At 56.4% G+C, this 20031-nt stretch overlaps 1 protein-coding gene across 1 annotated transcript in view; it reads right to left on the reverse strand.

Annotated features, from left to right (window-relative positions):
• The window catches only part of DLGAP2 (DLG associated protein 2), a gene marked incomplete at its 5' end in the record, with an annotated part of 465714 nt that overhangs the window by 115430 nt on the left and 330253 nt on the right, over positions 1 to 20031 (reverse strand). The window contains one exon of the mRNA XM_068969930.1: positions 335 to 400. Within this exon, the coding sequence (XP_068826031.1) occupies positions 335 to 400 (66 nt within the window). The remainder of the gene's footprint in view (positions 1 to 334; positions 401 to 20031) is intronic.

Here is a 20031-nt window from a genome sequence, read left to right on the forward strand (position 1 = left end):
AAACAGCCTTTCCTTCCCTCAGATTGACTGAGGGTTTTAGTGAAGGAGGAGGAAAGGAGAGGGGTCGCATTCTACACAAGTAGACACGTCTCAATTATGTTACTGCAGCCTTAATAATTGACAGTAATAACTATTTAATAATTCATCCATGACAATCTGGAGCAAATGTGTTCTCACCTAGAGCGCCCATGGTGTTTACAAACTGGTATTTAGGAAAAGCTCTCACTACATCTACTTGGTTCTGACTAGGAGCCCTGAGGGCAACTGTACACGTGAAGCCATTTGTAAGCAGGGTGCCGGTGCCCTGAGCAGTGCCCAGTGCGGGGTACTCTACCTGGGTCGTCCTCAGCTGGCCCCGGGAAGCTGATGCCCGGCTGGGCCAGGTCCGCGCCCTCCTCCTCTGCAAAGAGAGAGACAGTTACGGTTCAGTGCGGCTCCATGCTCCCCTCCGCAGACTCTCAGCACAGGACGTGCTTCCCCACCCATGCAGATGCCCATGACCCGCGCTGGCATCGGGGGCCAAAAGTGCAGGAGCCAGCACTTTTCTGATGACAAGCCCCGCGGCGGCAGGCGCACCTCTGCCCCATGGAGGCACCCACTCTGGGGGCCGTGCAAGGGGTCTCGGCTGTGCCCCGGCTTCCTGCAGATTCTCTGCCTGTGGACAGGATTCTGCAAACCCAGCTGCTAGGCCCACGTGTGCCAGTGAGCCCCGGTGAGCCCCGCACGGCCCTGAGGCGGCCCCTCTGTCATCTGGAAGCCTGGTACTACCCATGGCCTATTCCGCCAAACTGGACGTCTGCAGTCACTGTTCTCTTGTGAATACTAGTTCATCTTAGGTCACTTTTGTTCATATCTCATTTCCTTCTGTTGGGAGAACATCTCAGGTCCTGGCATTGATTTTCCATTATCAGCTCTGTGGTCTGTAGAAATGGACACTGTATCTTAGCAGTATGTGATGTACAAGGCCTTGGGGGTCATCTCTCCCTGGCCCTCCCTTCCCAGATGGACAGCGAAACCAAAGAGCTGAAAGGCCTGGTTGTTTGTCCAGCTGGACCCAGGGAGCTGGACCCAGGGAGCTGGACCCAGAGACACCAGTGGCCATCTGAACTGGGCTCACTCAGTGAGCTGGGTGCTTCTGTCTGCTGGTTGCTCTGGGCTCCTTGCGAGCTGCTGGGCGGCCCAGGGGCGTCTGCCTCACGCCGGGCGGAGTGTGTGCAGGCAGCCGGAGATGGGGTGCTTCAGGTAAGGTTCATATATGTACCATCATCTGGGCCCGTATTTCTACAATATGACTCTAAATAGAATTACGTATTCAGACCTGCGTTCATGCAGGTGTCCAACATCCTGGTAATTACATCCTTCTGTCAATCCCGAATACAGTTACATGTTACAGTCACAGGAGGCTTCATTTTAGGACACTATTGATCACCTCACTGACATTTTCACCATCTCCAAACCAGCAAAGGGCAACATCCACTTGCAGTGAGTATACAGGACGCTAAGAGAGAAGGTGGGAGGTCTGGCTGTGAAAGGTACTCACAGCTGTGGTCACGTCTCGGGTTAATCATGGTGGTCTTTCATCTTATGGGGTCTCCCAGGTGCTGCTTTTAAAGTACAAGCCTTATACATTTCTACATGTCTCATAAATGTCTGTCTGGATTGGGGTAAGTACTTTGCAAAAGAGCTAATTTGAAATATTTCACATAATTCAGTGTGCCCCATTTGTAATGGCTAGGAGGACTTTCTGCACATCTGAAGTCCTGTTTTCCTGCTAATAAGCCATCAGTGACAAAGCTGGCCGGTCAGGTGACCACATTAAAGATAATATGAAACTAAAGATGCCACATTTCATTTGTTTAGAAGCATAATGCAATAGGATGTGGAGTTCTAATTAAATACAGTTGCCATGGAGACCATGTTCACGTGGTCAGTGTTATTAACTTGAAAACCATCTACATGAGGTGGGTCACAGAGAATAAAGGAGAATAAACTGAAACAAGGAGCCTTAGATTCAGATCCCATTTGCTCTCCTTAAACACACACAAGCACAGAAACAAAGGGACGAGTTTTTACAGTATGAACTTGAACTATGAGCTGACATCACACAATGACAAAACGCCCAGCGGATGTGGACGGACAGACAGAGCCCAGCAGGTACCAGCCGCCCGCGGCCTCCTACCAGGGCAGGTAGGTCTCACCATCGGAGGACAAGGAACGACCCGCGGTGTGCAAAGGGCAGCCCTGGGTCGTGAGGCGGATGTGACCAGTGGCTTGCCCCTGCTCCAGTCACGATGAAGGGAGGCTCGGGAAAACCCTCCAGCCGCACACGCGGAGCTCAGGCCGAGGGCAAACACCTTTGACGCCTCTGCTTCTGGCTCTACGGCCTGGCCAAGTGGGCTTCTCTCAGAGCCGTGCTGGCGTCACCAGCGGCTCCAGCCCTGCCTCACCGCTGGCTTTGTCCCCTCAGCTCACCCCCCGCGTTCTCGACACGCAGGCCAGCCCAGAACCCTGACTTGGGCACCGTGTAGCCCGTGCGCACAGGGCGACCTGAGGGCCAGTCAGGGCGTCCACAGCGGGACGAGACGGTCCGAGGTGACCCAGAAGAGGGCGCCGGCGGGGCACAGGGCGGGGCACGGGGCGGGGGCGGGGGCGGGGCACAGGGCGGGCCCTCCCTGTGGTCTGGCGCCCCTCCCTCTGGCGCCCCTCCTGAGGGGTCAGGGGTCAGGTCTTACAATCCTGCTCCAGGTGTCAGGGCATCAGCGCTGCGGTGAGGACTGAGGACAGCGAGGGGGTGGCATCACCGGGGACACGGGGAGGAGAGAAGGCCGACTCCCAGTCCGGCTCCTCGCCGGAGCTCCGCGCATGTTGTGTTTTCCCTGCCGCCGCCAGGCGTCCAGCACAGTGGGCTCCCCACCCCGTGTGCGTCCACTAGTCACCACTACCCCCCCAGGTGTGCTCCTGGGACGTGGCTGTGAGGCGCGGCCGTCCTTCCAGTCTTGGGAAGTCAGGACGGCCCAGGACCGCAGGGCGGCTGTGCTTCCCAGCAGGCGGGGTTACCAAGCCACCGACCCAACTGCCCTGTGACTCCCCCGCAATCCCTGCAGAATCAAGGGTCTGAGGGGTATTTTCAAATGAAGTCTGCACAGAATTCCCAGGACGAGGAAGGATGCTGTGGGCACAGTCTGGGAGCCTGGGGGTAAGAGGCGGTGTCTTGGGGTGTCTGCTCCCCCTTCTGCTGCCCTCAGAGCTCCCCTGCAGAGCCTAAGAGCAGCTGTGACACGTCTCCCCCCACCCCCAGGACATCCTGGGGAGACCCACGCCCGCCTTCCAGAGTGGCTGGGACGACTGGCATGTGAAGTGAGGGCAGCAGCACTTGAAGCTTTGCGATTAAATTTAGGTTCCAAGTCTGACTGGGGACCTCAGGCCCTCATCACACCCGCCCAAGTCTGGCTGTGCCCCTGGTCCTCCCTGGGGTGCGGGCCCTCTTCAGCCAAGGCTGGGGCTCTGTCCAGCTCAGCCCACCTGTGCTCCACCCACTCGTCCTTCCTTCGCCTGATCCGCCTGGTCCACCCGCACACTCTGAGTTCACTCACACGCCTGGCCTCGCTCAGATCCTCTGCCAGTGACACAGTCACTGGCCATCAGGCTGAGCCGCAAGCCTCTGCAGCTGTTGACCTTCAGTCCCACCTGAAAGGAGTTCAGGGAGGAGGTGCTCTGTGCTCCAGGAAAACTCATTAACAGGCCTTCAGATAGACAGATATTTTTTGGAGACTTTAAAACCCAAATTCTTGCCTCGCCCCTTCTTAGAAAAGCACTAAAACCATCAACTAAGATGTCTGCTCCTGTGACCAGGAGAGCCTACGCCTGGTTTTGGCTTGGCCGCACTGACCTTTTGCCAGGTTGCACACATGCTGGCCAGACCCCCAGCTCTTGGAAGTGGTTCCTCAAGCTAGCGGGAGGCTGTGGGGCCATAGCCCTCAGTAATGACCCTGACCTCACGGCTCTCAGGCTGTGCGCTTTTCCCCAGTGGACACCTGCTGACCTCCTGCACGGATGCATCTCTACTGAACCGCGTGAGGCTGCAAGGCCAGCGAGGACATCTCAGCCCCTCCGGGACCCCTCCCTACTGTCTGTCTATTTAAAGACGGAGATGGGGAGAGTGGGGTCAGGACAAGGTTCTGCTGGTGGAAATGTCTCCTGACTGCGCATCCTCCTGATGGACATGGGAGCCACGGAGTCAGGGTGATGACCTCGGGGGCCGTGACCTCGTCTCCAGGCGTGACACGTGGTGGCTACCTCTGGATGCACCAGGAGATGCTGGGTGAGTTCAGCTCAGTGAAGGAGCACCCACAAAGCCTGCCCGGTCTCTAGATTCTCCGCCCTCTGTGAAGTCTGCTCCTGCAGAAAGCACACTCCAGGCCTCATCTCAGCTGCCCTCCTAATGAGAGGACTTGCAGCCGCACAGATTCGGGACCATCCCCACTCACGAGGACAATGACACTGATGAGCTCCCCGTCCCTCCTCCTCCGCTCGAGTCACAGCTGTGCCTGCATCCGGCCCAGCAGGACCGCTACGGATGGCTTTTCTTTGAAACCCACAAAAATGCTCATAATTTTACTTTGAACCAAGGATCAAGTCTCAGAAGATGCTGTCCTGAAGTCTGCAGAAATTTCACTTAGAGTTAAATGCCACTTAAATAAGGTGAGAGCAAACTCTGGTCATGAGAGGCAGCCCCAGGGACATGGGCAAGGACAGGGGGTATCCCAAGGCAGGAACTCCTGAAGCCCCTATGGGGATGTCGGGGTTCACACCCCTGCTCGCCACTGGGGAGTTGCTTCCCTGGTTAGAGGGCTTCCAGGCCCTCATCACGCATTTGAACAAATCACAAATCATCTTCCACAGGAATTCACAGATGACTGAGGGCACGTGCACTTTACTTTGAATTTCTCTGGACTCAGAAAAAAGACCAAAAAAAAAAAAATGCTGAAGTAAAAAGAAGACTTTCTCAAGTAAAAAAGGAAAACTTCAGGGTGAAACTTACCTATCTGTTCTTAAATTTGAACATAACTCACTTCAAAAGTGACATTAATTACATTTTATATAATATGTTTGAAATCTAAATTCCAAATGAATGTAGTGTCAAATCCTTTGTATCACCATCTGTATTTGATATGGTTTTATACCTGTTTGCTTGAAGACATGTTCACCATGTTTAAACTGGAAAAATAGTTTTAAAGACGGCTGTAAAGCAGTTTGCAAAGATTAGAAAAAGCTGCCCTGTGCAACTGAGCTGTCCCTGCCTGTCCCTGGGCTTGGTAACTGTCTCAGAGCTGGGCGTGAATGATGCAGAAACCACACGCCTTCTTTGTCTCTGATGGGTGGTTCTCCACCAGTGTATCAGAAGTCCCTGGGTAGGGCAGCCAAGGATACCCAGACACTCTGAATTTCAGAAAACAAAACAATAACTTTGCAGTAGATCTCAAACAGAATTTGTTGTGTGTCTGAAATTCAAACTCACCAGGGCATCTTGTATCTTTATTTGGTAAATCAGTTCCCTGGGGGCTTTGAGAAAAATGTGAACACTCACTCCGGGAGGTTTTGGGTGAAGAGGAAAACCCTCCCCCATTTCCCTGTGATATCTCCTGCTTTCTGGAGGAGTTTTTCAGGCACTTTAAACGTTATGAAAGGCCACAGTGTTAATGTTTCAGCACTCTAAATTCTTTATTTGATACATCACCTCAATTTTCTACACTTGATGAATTTCCCGCATCTCCCAGTTCCTTCCAGTGGGTTGAGTTCACCCCAGTGTAAGGGCCAGGGTTAACAAGAGAGGCAGTGACCCAGTGATCCTGTGTCTCTTCCTGGATTTTGTGCAAACGACTCAAGGGTAAAGTACTGATGCTCCATTTTTTTCCCCTTTAAAAATAATTGGCAAGCCTTGATTTTTCAAATATACAATTAAAGCAGAATGGTTTAATAAATTACGGAACAATCACAGCATGGAATGTTAGTGAGCTTTTAACCGTTTCTGAAATTCTCGGTGCAATGCTACATAGAGATAGCCAAGAGCCAACTCTGAGTGTTTTATGATTCTCCTCAGCTTGGAGGGAAAAAAAAAAAAAAAAGAAAGAAAGACTGGGGGCCATTTACCAGGATGCCAAGAGCGACGGCCTCCAGCTGGAGGAATTACAGCCACATTTTGTTTTCCTCTTTAAACTTTTTGTATTTTCCAGATTTTCTCCAGCCATCCTGCATGTGCTTTATAAATCCAAAAGAGATGATCAAAGTACTTGGTGTTCCACAGACTCCAGCAGAACCAACATCTGTTTTCTTCTTTATTGGAATTAGATGGGCTGGCTCCCAAGTCTGTCTTCTTTCCTGCTCCATGTGGGAATGAACCTCGGCAGCCCCTGCGGGCGTCCAGGAGGGGGGTTAGGATCCGTCTTGGGACGGTGATGGGGACGGCACGTGTCCTGGGCACTGTTCCTTTCATCGTCTTTCCTGGGGGTCACCTGTCCCCTCTCCTTTCTGGGTTGCTCGTTAAAGACGCTCCTTTGCCTGCATCAAAACCTGGGCTCAGAAAACAGAGTGCTAAAGTCACTCCTACTGAAGGGCACATGAGCTCAGTCAGTCTTCCTGAGCTCTGCCTCTGTGCCTGGGCACTATCCATGCCCAGAGGGACGGGGCCCCTGTGGACGCCACCATGCAGAAGGTTTCACCCCACGATCACAGTGGGGGAGGAGGGCCTGGGCTGTCTACCAGCCCCGCTGCAGCCGTGCTGGGGGCCCTGAAGGGCACTGTGTGGCTGAACCTGCCTCAGCATGCGTTCGCCCGATGACTAAAATTTCTTTCAAAAGGCATCGTTTAACAGCAAGGACCTACTGTGCAGCCCAGGGAACGATATTCAATATCTCGTAATACATGATAATGGAAAAGAATCTGAAAAGTAATGATTTGTGTAACTAAATCACTTGATGTACACTTGAAATTAACACATTATAAATCAACTATACTTCAATTAAAAAAAGAAAAAGAAAAAAAGATACAATGTAAAAGGTCATATTTTCACAGCTGCTGTGTCACTGACTTCACAATGCAGGAGACCTAGGTTCAATCCCTGGGTCGGGAAGATCCCCTGGAGAAGGAAATGGCAACCCACTCCAGTATTCTTGCCTGGAGAATCCCATGGACGGAGGATCCTGGTGGGCTACAGTTCATGGGGTCGCGAAGAGTCAGACACGACTGAGCGACTTCACTTTCATTGTGCCACGGAACCTAGCCCGTTTGGAGAGGAGACTTGAGGGGGATCACCGAGGGGTGTCCCAGCCTCTGTGTCCTGTCCCCCCCTTGTGTGAAAGACATTGTCCTGCACCTGCCGACTCTCAGCCCCTGAAACCAAGCTCATGTCCACTCCACAGCTGCCCGTGGACACCCAGGCCTGGGTGCTGTGCCTTTGAGTCAGGCCTGTGGTCTGGCAGGAAAGCTGCAGGAAACAGCGCCTGCAGGGCCCAGAAGGCAGGCAGGAACCGGCTGTGAGGACGAGCGCCATCTGTGTGGCTTTGTGGGCGAGGACAGTGGCTTCTTAGAGCAGCTCACTTACAGATAAGATACACTTTTAACTCCAGTCGTTCTGCAGTTAAAATGTAACATATTCAGTTCTTACACAGACTGGAATAAACTCAATTATGTACAAAATTCATTATAAAGTCCATATATTAAAATATTTCATAGCCAAAATGTTACGTAGAGTCTTACTTTCTGAAAGAAAGCTTGGAAATTTGATTTGCGGTTGGCTGTTTCAGCTCCTGAATCTTTGTGAATACCCACTTCTAGGGCCCCTCGGCCATAAAACTGCATTTTAATCTACACCTCAGAGCTGCAGTTACTCATTTATTCCCCTTTGGATATTAATAAAAGCATCATATTTGTTAGGAAATGACAGATGAACCTGGTTACGTTAACAAATCACGTCCAGGGCATCTATCTTTACGTCAAGTTTACTCCCAGGAAACCAAATAACATACAGAGCTTCACGGTAGCACCTGTATTGCAGTTCACTTTTAAAGCCCTTGGATTCCAGATTGATTCGGCTTTAACAAATCGTGTGGTCCTTGACCTAAAACCTGCCCAGCGGCGTCGGTGCCGGCAACTGGCTGCCCCCCTGCCCCCGTATGGTATCAGGAAGCGCTGGTCTCGCGGGTCGCGATGGAGCGCGGCGAGCTAGACGCCAGCTTCCCCATCTGCTCGCGCTTCAGGAGGTTCGCAGCTGCAGGAAAGCACGCATCTCCACATTTTAATGCGTGTTTGTGACCCAAGTGCGCGGCTCTCAACCTCCCGGTTCACTGGCAGCGAATCCGCCTGGAGCCATTTGTGTTTCTATAATGAGAGCCCTGGCAACGCCACCGCACTTGGCAGGAGAGCCTCGCCAGCTCCGAGCCAGTGAGGCAGAAGCAAGGGAGGCTGATCGGCGGGGTGGGGCCTGGGAGTCGAGGGGCGCGGGCCGTTCCTGGGGACACGGCGCAGCTTGCCTGGGGACCCCGAGCAGAGGCCCCGGATCCCCCCTCTCGGGGAGGACCACTCCCCAAGCTGTGGGCACACGACGGACACCATCCACCCGATGGGGCGGCCGTCTTTCCTAAGCCACAGCGGCCGGACGCCGCCCCGCCTGAGCAGAGTCCCCACGTGGTCCCGAGCGTGCGCCCGGCTTGGCTGCCTTCCACCAGCGTCCCTGCGCCCCGGGCCCTCCGCCGGGCATTCGGGCGTCGTCACCCCTGACGTCTCCACGGAAACATTCCCCCCACCCCCAGCGTCTCAGCATCGTCTCCACGGCGCGAACTTCTATTCCTAGAACACGTTCCTGAAGTCCGTACTACTCCTTTCTCGCCTACATGGGCCTCGCGGCCGGTCCATCCTAAGCAGGTTCCCATGAACCTGGAAGAAGCGCGGCTGCTTTCAGCCCCGTGAATGGGAGCTGAGTCCTGCCTGAGCGCAAGGGTGGCAAAGCCAGGGAAAGTCTGCGACTCATTCATTAACTGAGTTTACAGTGCAGAGCGGGTCTGGCTCTCCAACCCCACCTAAATGACACTGAAGAAGCTTATCATAACTACCTGGCAAGATGAGGGAAAAGGAGGAAGAAAATACATTTTCTTAAACAGAAAAATGACAGGGCCGCTGCATTAAAATCATCCCAATTTCCGAGCTCATTTCTGAAGGTAAACTCAGCGTCCACACGGTTCTCTTTGGCTCCGTGAGAGAGACCGTGGAAATGAGTGTTATTGGTGGACAAGTTTCACCCTCAGTTTACTCAGTTCAGTCCAGTTCAGTCGATCAGTCATGTCCGACTCTTTGTGACCCCATGTATCGCAGCACGCCAGGCCTCCCTGTCCATCACCAACTCCCGGAGTTCACTCAGACTCACATCCATCGAGTCAGTGATGCCATCCAGCCATCTCGTCCACTGTCGTCCCCTTCTCCTCCTGCGCCCAATCCCTCCCAGCATCAGAGTCTTTTCCAATGAGTCAACTCTTCGCATGAGGTGGCCAAAGTACTTGGAGTTTCTGCTTTAGCATCATTCCTTCCAAAGAAATCCCAGGGTTGATTTCCTTCAGAATGGACTGGTTGGATCTCCCTGCTGTCCAAAGGACTCTCAAGAGTCTTCTCCAACACCACAGTTCAAAAGCATCAGTTCTTCGGTGCTCAGCCTTCTTCACTGTCCAACTCTAACATCCATACATGACCACAGGGAAAACCATGGCCTTGAGTAGACGGACCTTAGTCGGCAAAGTAAAGTCATTCTCATCAAAATTTAAAACAATGCTTCCTCAGTGACATGGTAGCCACAGAGACAAAACAAAGTCCCAACAGGGCAGATGTTAGTGAGAAAAACAGTGGGAAAGTTGGGGAGGAAGGTGCTGTGACTTGTTAAGGGGACAGGTCAGTGTCCAGAAGACTCAGTCTATGGACTCAGCTTGAGAGGGACTGAAACCATCTCAGAAGCCACAGCATGGCCCATCGCCTCCCCCATTTCTCATATATTTATGGTCAGTTGTTGCTGTTCAGTCACTCAGTCGTGTCCAACTCTTTGTGCAACACATCGGAAAGCATCAATTCTTCAGCAGTCAAGAATGTTTAATTTATGCACTAACAGTGTGAATACTTTCTCTCAGATGCTACAGCCATTTGGACAGGTGCCTGGCCTTCCCCTGGGGTCTCTGTTAGCTGCACTGGCTGAAGGAGGCGGGAAGGACCTGCCTTTCAAGGAGGCAGGAAGGTGCTTTCAAGTCAGTCTTGAACCCCTTGAGTTTCTGGGTCTGATTCTGGGCTGTCACCAACAATGGAGAATTAAAGCTGCATGAAGGACAGCTGGGCTCACCTGGATTCCCAGGGACAGAGCCTGCCACCAGGTCTAGACTTCCCTTCTTTCCAAGTGTTTCGGGCAATAAGCTTCTGTGGAGCTCATTTCAGCTCATTCTCATCTTAAAGAGTCACTCGCGTTTCTCCTCTAAGTCAGAAATGTAGGATTCTGGAACTCATGAGCTGTTTGCTTGCGGGACCAGAGCAACAACACAGGTCTGAACGAGAGGCATCAGGGAGGACAGCGCTGGAGTCCAGTGGAGGCTCAGCACAGGGGCCCAGGAGGAGTCTAATTTCTGGGCTGGTTGAGTAATCCATTTTCCCAGACTTAAGAGCCTTAGACCATAAAATCCAACAAGCTGTCATCCAACTCTGACTTTTCCTCCTGAGATTTTTCTCTTAGTGGCTTTGCCACCAGAGAAAAAGTGTGTGTCCTCTTCCCAGCTCAGGCCAGGGATGCCGGGGCTGGCTGGTCTCGGGCCCGCATGGTGACCACACAGGAAGCACGTGAACCCACACCCAGAGGCTTTCTGAACACCCAGGTGACTCTTTTTCACTTCCATCATTCTCTTATTTTGTCAGCACTGATTCTCCGATTCGGCAAATCACTTATAAATGGCCTACTGGGCAACCAAGGATCAGCCATCTGTGTATTTGCTCACATCAACTCTAAGTTGTTTTAAAGAAAACAGGTGTGCCTACCAGCCTGTCCCGTGAATAGTGTGCTGTTGATGATGTAATGCTGAACAAAACCGGAGGAAAACTGGGTCGCCCTAGACCATCCTCCACCCCAACTCGTTCCCTTTCAGGAAAGTGCAGGGACCACCTCCCTGAAGCTGCATGGGGCCTCTGAACAGCAGAGAAGTCAAACCCCACCTCTGAAGACCCAGAAACCTTCACCGGCCACACGGTGGTCCTTGAATCATCAAAATGAGGAGGTAGACAGGGAGTCAGTGTGCAGTCATTACTCAGCGCACAGATTATGGGCTGGGCTGCAAGGTGTACCGGGGAGCCAGGGCCTCCCTGGGCACCGAGAGGGTAAGCACACAGCCGCCTAGGCTCACATGAGGGTTAAACAGATGGACACACTGACAATTAGCACACGAACTGGGGCTCTTATTTCTTTATATAGTCACAGAGCACAGCCCAGTTTAGTTGCGCAACTGAGAAGCCGCCGCAATACATCCTGCACAACGAGCGCTGCCCAGACTGTCCCTCCGGGGAAAGCCTCCCACACACATTCCTGCTGCTCCTGCTACTTCACCGCCAAGCCAGGTGGAGCAGAAATACAGCAAAACCAACAGCCGGCTGGACCTGCGGGCGCGGCCTAAAGTCCACTATTTTCTCTAGGGCGGGGCCAGCCGAACCCTCTGCGCTAAGGAGACAGGGATCGCCAACCCGCCAGGTCCACACAGGAGGAGACTGAGCCTTGGCTTCCGTGGTGGCCACGCCCGTCTCACAGGGATCAGCCCGCAGGGAAAGTCAGCTGCGCATCCCCCTCCTGCCCCAGAGCCAGCTCCCCCTGGGCAGGCTCCGTCCCGCCCCCACACCCCAGGCTCCCATTCACCCGGCGGGGGGCCTCCGGGTTTAGCCTCGGGGCAGTCAGTGCTCCAGACCTCGCCCACCACTCAGGGCAGAGTGTCCTTAGGCAAAGACGGAGGTCATCTGTGTCCGGTGCTCTGAGCAGATGCGAACGATCGCCCCATCCACGTCACAGCTGACGTGCCCTTAAGGTTCCCATCTGTGTTTCCTGGTGGCCAAGTCGAGTCGAGGACATGCTTTTAGGATTCTGAAATGGAGCGCATTTCAGATTCAGAGCCCGGCTGTCACCAAGTCACGGCCTGTGTTGCCTGCTGTTGGGACAGGCTGGCCCTCTCAGGTCCTGGGTGCTGCCACTTGGTGATATGGGGCCTGATGACGTTGATAGGTTTGTTTCCGACTAATACGGGAATATTAATTAGTTACTATTTCCTGGAGTTTTTGTGGTGAAAATTGCATTTGGCTAATGCTGCATTCTGACCTTCAGTTTATCCGTTAACCTCACAACTTTTCTGAGCACTCAGCTAATGACACATCCTTAGGAAGGAAGGAGTGAGATGGACTAACAGCCCCTCCACCAGGAAGGCCCTCTGGGTTACCAAACACAACTGAGCACGGCTCTGACCCCAAGGAGCTGCCTAATGCAACTGGAGGCCGTGCTAACAGAGAGACTGACACAGCAGGGACAATCTGAGGAGGAAGAGTGGCCGGAGACACAACTGTGCACTCACCCAGGAGACCGAGGGCTTACAACTTCAGCCCTGACACCCAAGGAAGTCTCACGGGAACCTTAGACTTTCTGAGAAAACGGGCGTCCACACACAGCCCTCGCTGCCTGTGCCAGGGCTGATCTCATCACAAGTCTCCAAGGCTTACCATCCTCCAAAGCACAAGTCCCCAACCTAAAGGGACCGCAGCTGCTGCCTGGGACAGGCCCAGGAAGTAAGCTGATGTCTCAGGAAGTGAGAAATAAGCAAAGACAGCAAAAGGCTCTTTTCTAAGAGAAACACAAGAAAAGGAACAGGAAGCTGAGGATGAAACAGAAGGTGTTTCACTAACAGCACTTAGGGTCATGAGTGACAGCTCAGGAAAACTTGAGAGTCTCATGATGTAGGTATCTGCCTGGTTTGCATAGTCACCAGCAGATCCCAGCCAGAACCAGGCCAGGAACCCTCCCCAAGTTCTCACAGCCCCCTGCCCAGCTGTCAAGTGGCGGTGGTCCCACTGCCACTGACTTGGGTCAAGTTCAAATGGCCATGCGATCTTAACTGGGGGTTTAGACTTAGTGATTAGAGTAAAAGATGCCGACTGGGGGAAAAGGAAGGTGGGTCATTTCCAAAGGTCATGTTAACCCCTTGTGTACAAAGGAGGAAAAGGGACAAACTACGCCAACAGAGGGCGATGAACCCAAAGAAACACGGAACCCCCACACCCTCACCATGAAAAATCCTTTTTCCGCTGGCCAGATACCACGGACTCCATCCACCAGAGCAAAACTCTTGCAAAGTCACTCCTTCCTGCCAACCACTGTCCCAAGCCAGCTGTTCTCTGGGTTCAGGGATCCTCCCTTCGGTCATCATTTTCAATTCCCACCTTTCAGATTCTTCTGGGCCACGTAACCTGACCGCTGGTGGGCTCTGAGTCTGTGAACCATGAGAACCCATATGTTTAGACAAGAGGAAGTGAATGTCAGGGAAGAAAACAAGCAGCTATTTCGGATGTACACTCCTGCGAGCAGATGGGGAGGAGGCAGTTCGTCGTCAGCATAGACAGGTGAGCTGGGAGAGAGTCGACCCTAGAGCAGACAAGCGCAGGTCCAAAGATGCTGGATGGGGCCTCTCAGCTGGCTTTAAAGTCGCCTTTCTGATCCAGAGTTTCAACAAAGGAGCAAGATTCCCCATAGAGGACTTAACAGAGAGAGTTCAGCTGAGTTGGGCCACGTGGAGGAAAAACAGAGTCACACAGAGGCTGAGGGAGAAGGCGTGGAAGCAGGAGAGCATGGACACGAAGCAGGGGGAAGAGGAGATCGTGGACACAGAGCAGGGGGAGGAGGGGAGTGGACATGGACCAGGAGGAGGAAAGCATGGACACAGAGCAGGAGGAGGGGAGCATGGACCCGGAGCAGGGGGAGGAGAGCGTGGACATGGAGCAGGGGTAAGAGGGGATCGTGGACACAGAGAAGGGGGAGGAGAGTGTGGACATGGACCAGGAGGAGGAGAGCATGGACATGGAGCAGGGGGAGGGGAACGTGGACACGGAGCAGGGGGAGGAGAGCGTGGAGATGGAGCAGGGGGAGGGGAACGTGGACACGGAGCAGGGGGAGGAGAGCATGGACATGGAGCAGGGGGAGGGGAACGTGGACACGGAGCAGGGGGAGGAGAGCATGGGCACGGAGCAGGGGGAGGGAAACGTGGACACGGAGCAGGGGGAGGAGGGCATGGGCACGGAGCAGGGGGAGGAGAGCATGGACACGGAGCAGGGGGAGGAGAGCGTGGAGATGGAGCAGGGGGAGGGGAACGTGGACACGGAGCAGGGGGAGGACAGCGTGGACATGGAGCAGGGGGAGGGGAACGTGGACACGGAGCAGGGGGAGGAGAGCATGGGCACGGAGCAGGGGGAGGGAAACGTGGACACGGAGCAGGGGGAGGACAGCGTGGACATGGAGCAGGGGGAGGGGAACGTGGACACGGAGCAGGGGGAGGAGAGCATGGGCACGGAGCAGGGGGAGGGAAACGTGGACACGGAGCAGGGGGAGGACAGCGTGGACACGGAGCAGGGGGAGGAGAGCGTGGACATGGACCAAGAGGAGGAGGGCATGGACAGGGAGCAGGGGGAGGAGAGCATGGGCACGGAGCAGGGGGAGGGAAACGTGGACACGGAGCAGGGGGAGGAGAGCGTGGAGATGGAGCAGGGGGAGGAGAGCGTGGACATGGACCAAGAGGAGGAGGGCATGGACAGGGAGCAGGGGGAGGAGAGCATGGGCACGGAGCAGGGGGAGGGAAACGTGGACACGGAGCAGGGGGAGGAGAGTGTGGACACGGAGCAGGGGGAGGAGAGTGTGGACATGGACCAGGAGGAGGAGAGCATGGACATGGAGCAGGGGGAGGGGAACGTGGACACGGAGCAGGGGGAGGAGAGCGTGGAGATGGAGCAGGGGGAGGGGAACGTGGACACGGAGCAGGGGGAGGAGAGCATGGACATGGAGCAGGGGGAGGGGAACGTGGACACGGAGCAGGGGGAGGAGAGCATGGGCACGGAGCAGGGGGAGGGAAACGTGGACACGGAGCAGGGGGAGGAGGGCATGGGCACGGAGCAGGGGGAGGAGAGCATGGACACGGAGCAGGGGGAGGAGAGCGTGGAGATGGAGCAGGGGGAGGGGAACGTGGACACGGAGCAGGGGGAGGACAGCGTGGACATGGAGCAGGGGGAGGGGAACGTGGACACGGAGCAGGGGGAGGAGAGCATGGGCACGGAGCAGGGGGAGGGAAACGTGGACACGGAGCAGGGGGAGGACAGCGTGGACATGGAGCAGGGGGAGGGGAACGTGGACACGGAGCAGGGGGAGGAGAGCATGGGCACGGAGCAGGGGGAGGGAAACGTGGACACGGAGCAGGGGGAGGACAGCGTGGAGATGGAGCAGGGGGAGGGGAACATGGACACGGAGCAGGGGGAGGAGAGCATGGGCACGGAGCAGGGGGAGGGGAACGTGGACACGGAGCAGGGGGAGGAGAGCGTGGAGATGGAGCAGGGGGAGGAGAGTGTGGACATGGACCAGGAGGAGGAGAGCATGGGCACGGAGCAGGGGGAGGGAAACGTGGACACGGAGCAGGGGGAGGACAGCGTGGAGATGGAGCAGGGGGAGGGGAACATGGACACGGAGCAGGGGGAGGAGAGCATGGGCACGGAGCAGGGGGAGGGAAACGTGGACACGGAGCAGGGGGAGGAGAGTGTGGACACGGAGCAGGGGGAGGAGAGCATGGGCACGGAGCAGGGGGAGGGAAACGTGGACACGGAGCAGGGGGAGGACAGCGTGGACACGGAGCAGGGGGAGGAGAGCGTGGACATGGACCAAGAGGAGGAGGGCATGGACAGGGAGCAGGGGGAGGAGAGCATGGGCACGGAGCAGGGGGAGGGAAACGTGGACACGGAGCAGGGGGAGGAGAGCGTGGAGATGGAGCAGGGGGAGGAGAGCGTGGACATGGACCAAGAGGAGGAGGGCATGGACAGGGAGCAGGGGGAGGAGAGCATGGGCACGGAGCAGGGGGAGGGAAACGTGGACACGGAGCAGGGGGAGGAGAGTGTGGACATGGACCAGGAGGAGGAGAGCATGGGCACGGAGCAGGGGGAGGGAAACGTGGACACGGAGCAGGGGGAGGACAGCGTGGAGATGGAGCAGGGGGAGGGGAACATGGACACGGAGCAGGGGGAGGAGAGCATGGGCACGGAGCAGGGGGAGGGGAACGTGGACACGGAGCAGGGGGAGGAGAGCGTGGAGATGGAGCAGGGGGAGGAGAGTGTGGACATGGACCAGGAGGAGGAGAGCATGGACATGGAGCAGGGGGAGGGAAACGTGGACACGGAGCAGGGGGAGGACAGCGTGGAGATGGAGCAGGGGGAGGGGAACATGGACACGGAGCAGGGGGAGGAGAGCATGGGCACGGAGCAGGGGGAGGGGAACGTGGACACGGAGCAGGGGGAGGGAAACGTGGACACGGAGCAGGGGGAGGAGAGTGTGGACATGGACCAGGAGGAGGAGAGCATGGGCACGGAGCAGGGGGAGGGAAACGTGGACACGGAGCAGGGGGAGGAGAGTGTGGACATGGACCAGGAGGAGGAGAGCATGGGCACGGAGCAGGGGGAGGGAAACGTGGACACGGAGCAGGGGGAGGACAGCGTGGACATGGAGCAGGGGGAGGGGAACGTGGACACGGAGCAGGGGGAGGAGAGCATGGGCACGGAGCAGGGGGAGGGAAACGTGGACACGGAGCAGGGGGAGGAGAGCGTGGAGATGGAGCAGGGGGAGGGGAACGTGGACACGGAGCAGGGGGAGGAGAGCGTGGAGATGGAGCAGGGGGAGGGGAACGTGGACACGGAGCAGGGGGAGGAGAGCGTGGAGATGGAGCAGGGGGAGGAGAGTGTGGACATGGACCAGGAGGAGGAGAGCATGGGCACGGAGCAGGGGGAGGGAAACGTGGACACGGAGCAGGGGGAGGACAGCGTGGAGATGGAGCAGGGGGAGGGGAACATGGACACGGAGCAGGGGGAGGAGAGCATGGGCACGGAGCAGGGGGAGGGAAACGTGGACACGGAGCAGGGGGAGGAGAGTGTGGACATGGAGCAGGGGGAGGAGAGTGTGGACATGGACCAGGAGGAGGAGAGCATGGGCACGGAGCAGGGGGAGGGAAACGTGGACACGGAGCAGGGGGAGGACAGCGTGGAGATGGAGCAGGGGGAGGGGAACATGGGCACGGAGCAGGGGGAGGGAAACGTGGACACGGAGCAGGGGGAGGAGAGCGTGGAGATGGAGCAGGGGGAGGAGAGTGTGGACATGGACCAGGAGGAGGAGAGCATGGGCACGGAGCAGGGGGAGGGAAACATGGACACGGAGCAGGGGGAGGACAGCGTGGAGATGGAGCAGGGGGAGGGGAACATGGACACGGAGCAGGGGGAGGAGAGCATGGGCACGGAGCAGGGGGAGGGAAACGTGGACACGGAGCACGGGGAGGACAGCGTGGACACGGAGCAGGGGGAGGAGAGTGGACACAGAGCAGGGGGAGGAGGGGAGCATGGACACGGAGCAGGGGGAGGAGGGGAGTGGACACAGAGCAGGGGGAGGAGAGTGTGGACTCAGTGCAGGGGGAGGGGAGCGTGGACACGGAGCAGGGGGAGGAGAGTGTGGACACGGAGCAGGGGGAGGAGAGTGTGGACACGGAGCAGGGGGAGGAGAGTGGACACGGAGCAGGGGGAGGAGAGTGGACACGGAGCAGGGGGAGGAGGAGAGCATGGGCACGGAGCAGGGGGAGGAGGGGAGTGGACACAGAGCAGGGGGAGGAGAGTGTGGACTCAGTGCAGGGGGAGGGGAGCGTGGACACGGAGCAGGGGGAGGGGAGCATGGACACGGAGCAGGGGGAGGGGAGCGTGGACACGGAGCAGGGGGAGGAGAGCCTGGACTCGGTGCAGGGCGTGGAGGGGAGCGTGGACCCAGTGCAGTGCGGGAAGGCAGTAATTATGGCCGAGTCCTGTTCCATGTAGCACTGGCCACGGTGCGGCCCTGTGGTGACCATCCTACACCATCTGTCTCTCAACCTACGGTTTGTCCGTCTGGGCCCTGAGCCTCAGGCGTAGACCAGGCGGGAGTGGGGGGTTCGCTGTCCTAGGGGCAGGAAGGTCTGGACTGCAGTCCACCCCCGATCCACCCCTGCCATCCTGCAGTGCCCCCAGGGGGATGAACCAGACCTTCCCGGGGTAACAGGCCACCTGTTAGTGCAGGTAAGTGTAAAACAGGAAGTGCTGCACTCAGTAGGTGCTCTATCCTGCAAGACTTGCCTAGAATAAACCTGTCTCTTGTTGCTCCGTGGTGTTCAATTTCTTGCAACCCCATGGACTGTGGCCCACAAGGCTCCACTGTCATGGGATTCTCCAGGCAAGAATACTGGAGTGGGTTGCCATGCCCTCCTCCAGGGGATCCTCCCGACCCAGGGATCGAACCTGTGTCTCTTGCATCTCCTGGATTCACGGGTGGATGCTTTATCACTGTGCTACCTGGGAAGCCCAAGCTCGGCTCTGCACACAGAGTCCTGAGTGTCAGATGGGGCACACACTTCACAGAGCAGAGTGTGACTTGGGCTGCACGCGGGAGGAGGACACAGAGCGGGGTGGGATCTGACCCGGGGCAAGGCGCGGAGTGCGGCCTGGCTGCTTGGGACTGCGGGGAAGCGCGGGATCCCAGTAATTGAGCTGGTCTTGGCCACACACACACACACACTGCGCTCGGCTGAGCCGTGGAAGTTGGAGCTGGGGGAGTGACTGGGGCCCCGGGGGCACAGAGGCAAGGGGAAGGTGGGTTGGCACCCCAGGAGCAGGTTGACTCCTTACTACGGCTTCACTGCTGTGTTAGGGCTGAGTCTCCTTCCTCCCATGGGAGTGTGGTAAGTCAGGCTTCAGAAGGTTTAGAATCGAGACTTGGGAGCTGGACCTGCCCACGGTCCCCTGGCTGAAAGCCAGGTGAGAGTCTGAACCCACAGGTGAGAAGCGCAGAGGGTCAGATGCTGTGGAAGGGGGTTGTTGAGGACTGAGAAGGGGCTGTGGTAGGAGGCAGGACCTGGGCGCTGAATGGGTGGTCCCTGGGGACAGTCTGGGGGACTGTCCAGGTGGCGGTCATGGCGGAGCCCTGGGAGAGGGGAGGGAAACCTCGGGCAAGACCTTTGACGATGGAACGGCAAGTGGGAACTAAGAGCTCAGGAAGTGGCAGATGGTGCCTGAAGATAACTCACTGTCACTTTTAATCTGTTTATCTCTCCATTCTATCACTTGAGGATTGAGTCAAGCATCAAATACTTAAGAGAAAATAGAATAAATACCAGTAGTGCCTCTGTTGGCCAGAAAGCCACTGCTTTGGCCGTTTCTGAGCTGCTCTATGAAGGTTTAAAGAAGGGAGTGCGTGACAAAACACCACGTTTCCGGAGAGGCGATATTAAACATTTGTCAACCATGAGGCCACAGCATTGACCACTTGGGATGAATCCCAGCCCTGCTGGGGTGGCGGCTGGTCACTGGGGCCAACAAGGCAGTCCTGGTGCAGAGCAACTGGAGAACAGCCTTGGGATTCAGGGAGGCGCCTGGCCGGGCACCCTCCCCCGAAAGGGGACTGTTCACCTCAAGAGACTCGCCAGTGGCAGCAGGACGCAGACGGCCACTGCCCAGCAGGTTCTGCCCTGACTCTGGGCTCATGGCCTCCTGCCTGTGGACTCTGCCCACCCCAGCCTGTGGCCCTTTGCTGAGGCCACTGCAGGACACAAATGAGGTCGGGGGGCACTGCCCATCTCCTTCCCAGGATGGAGGGTGCCCTAGGTTCTGAGCTGGCAGGACCAGATGCTGGGCCAATACCCACTTGAACAGACTTGGAGACTCTCAGAAGCA

This window comes from Capricornis sumatraensis, chromosome 4, assembly GCF_032405125.1.
Source record: "Capricornis sumatraensis isolate serow.1 chromosome 4, serow.2, whole genome shotgun sequence".
Classification (NCBI taxonomy): Eukaryota; Metazoa; Chordata; class Mammalia; order Artiodactyla; family Bovidae; genus Capricornis; species Capricornis sumatraensis.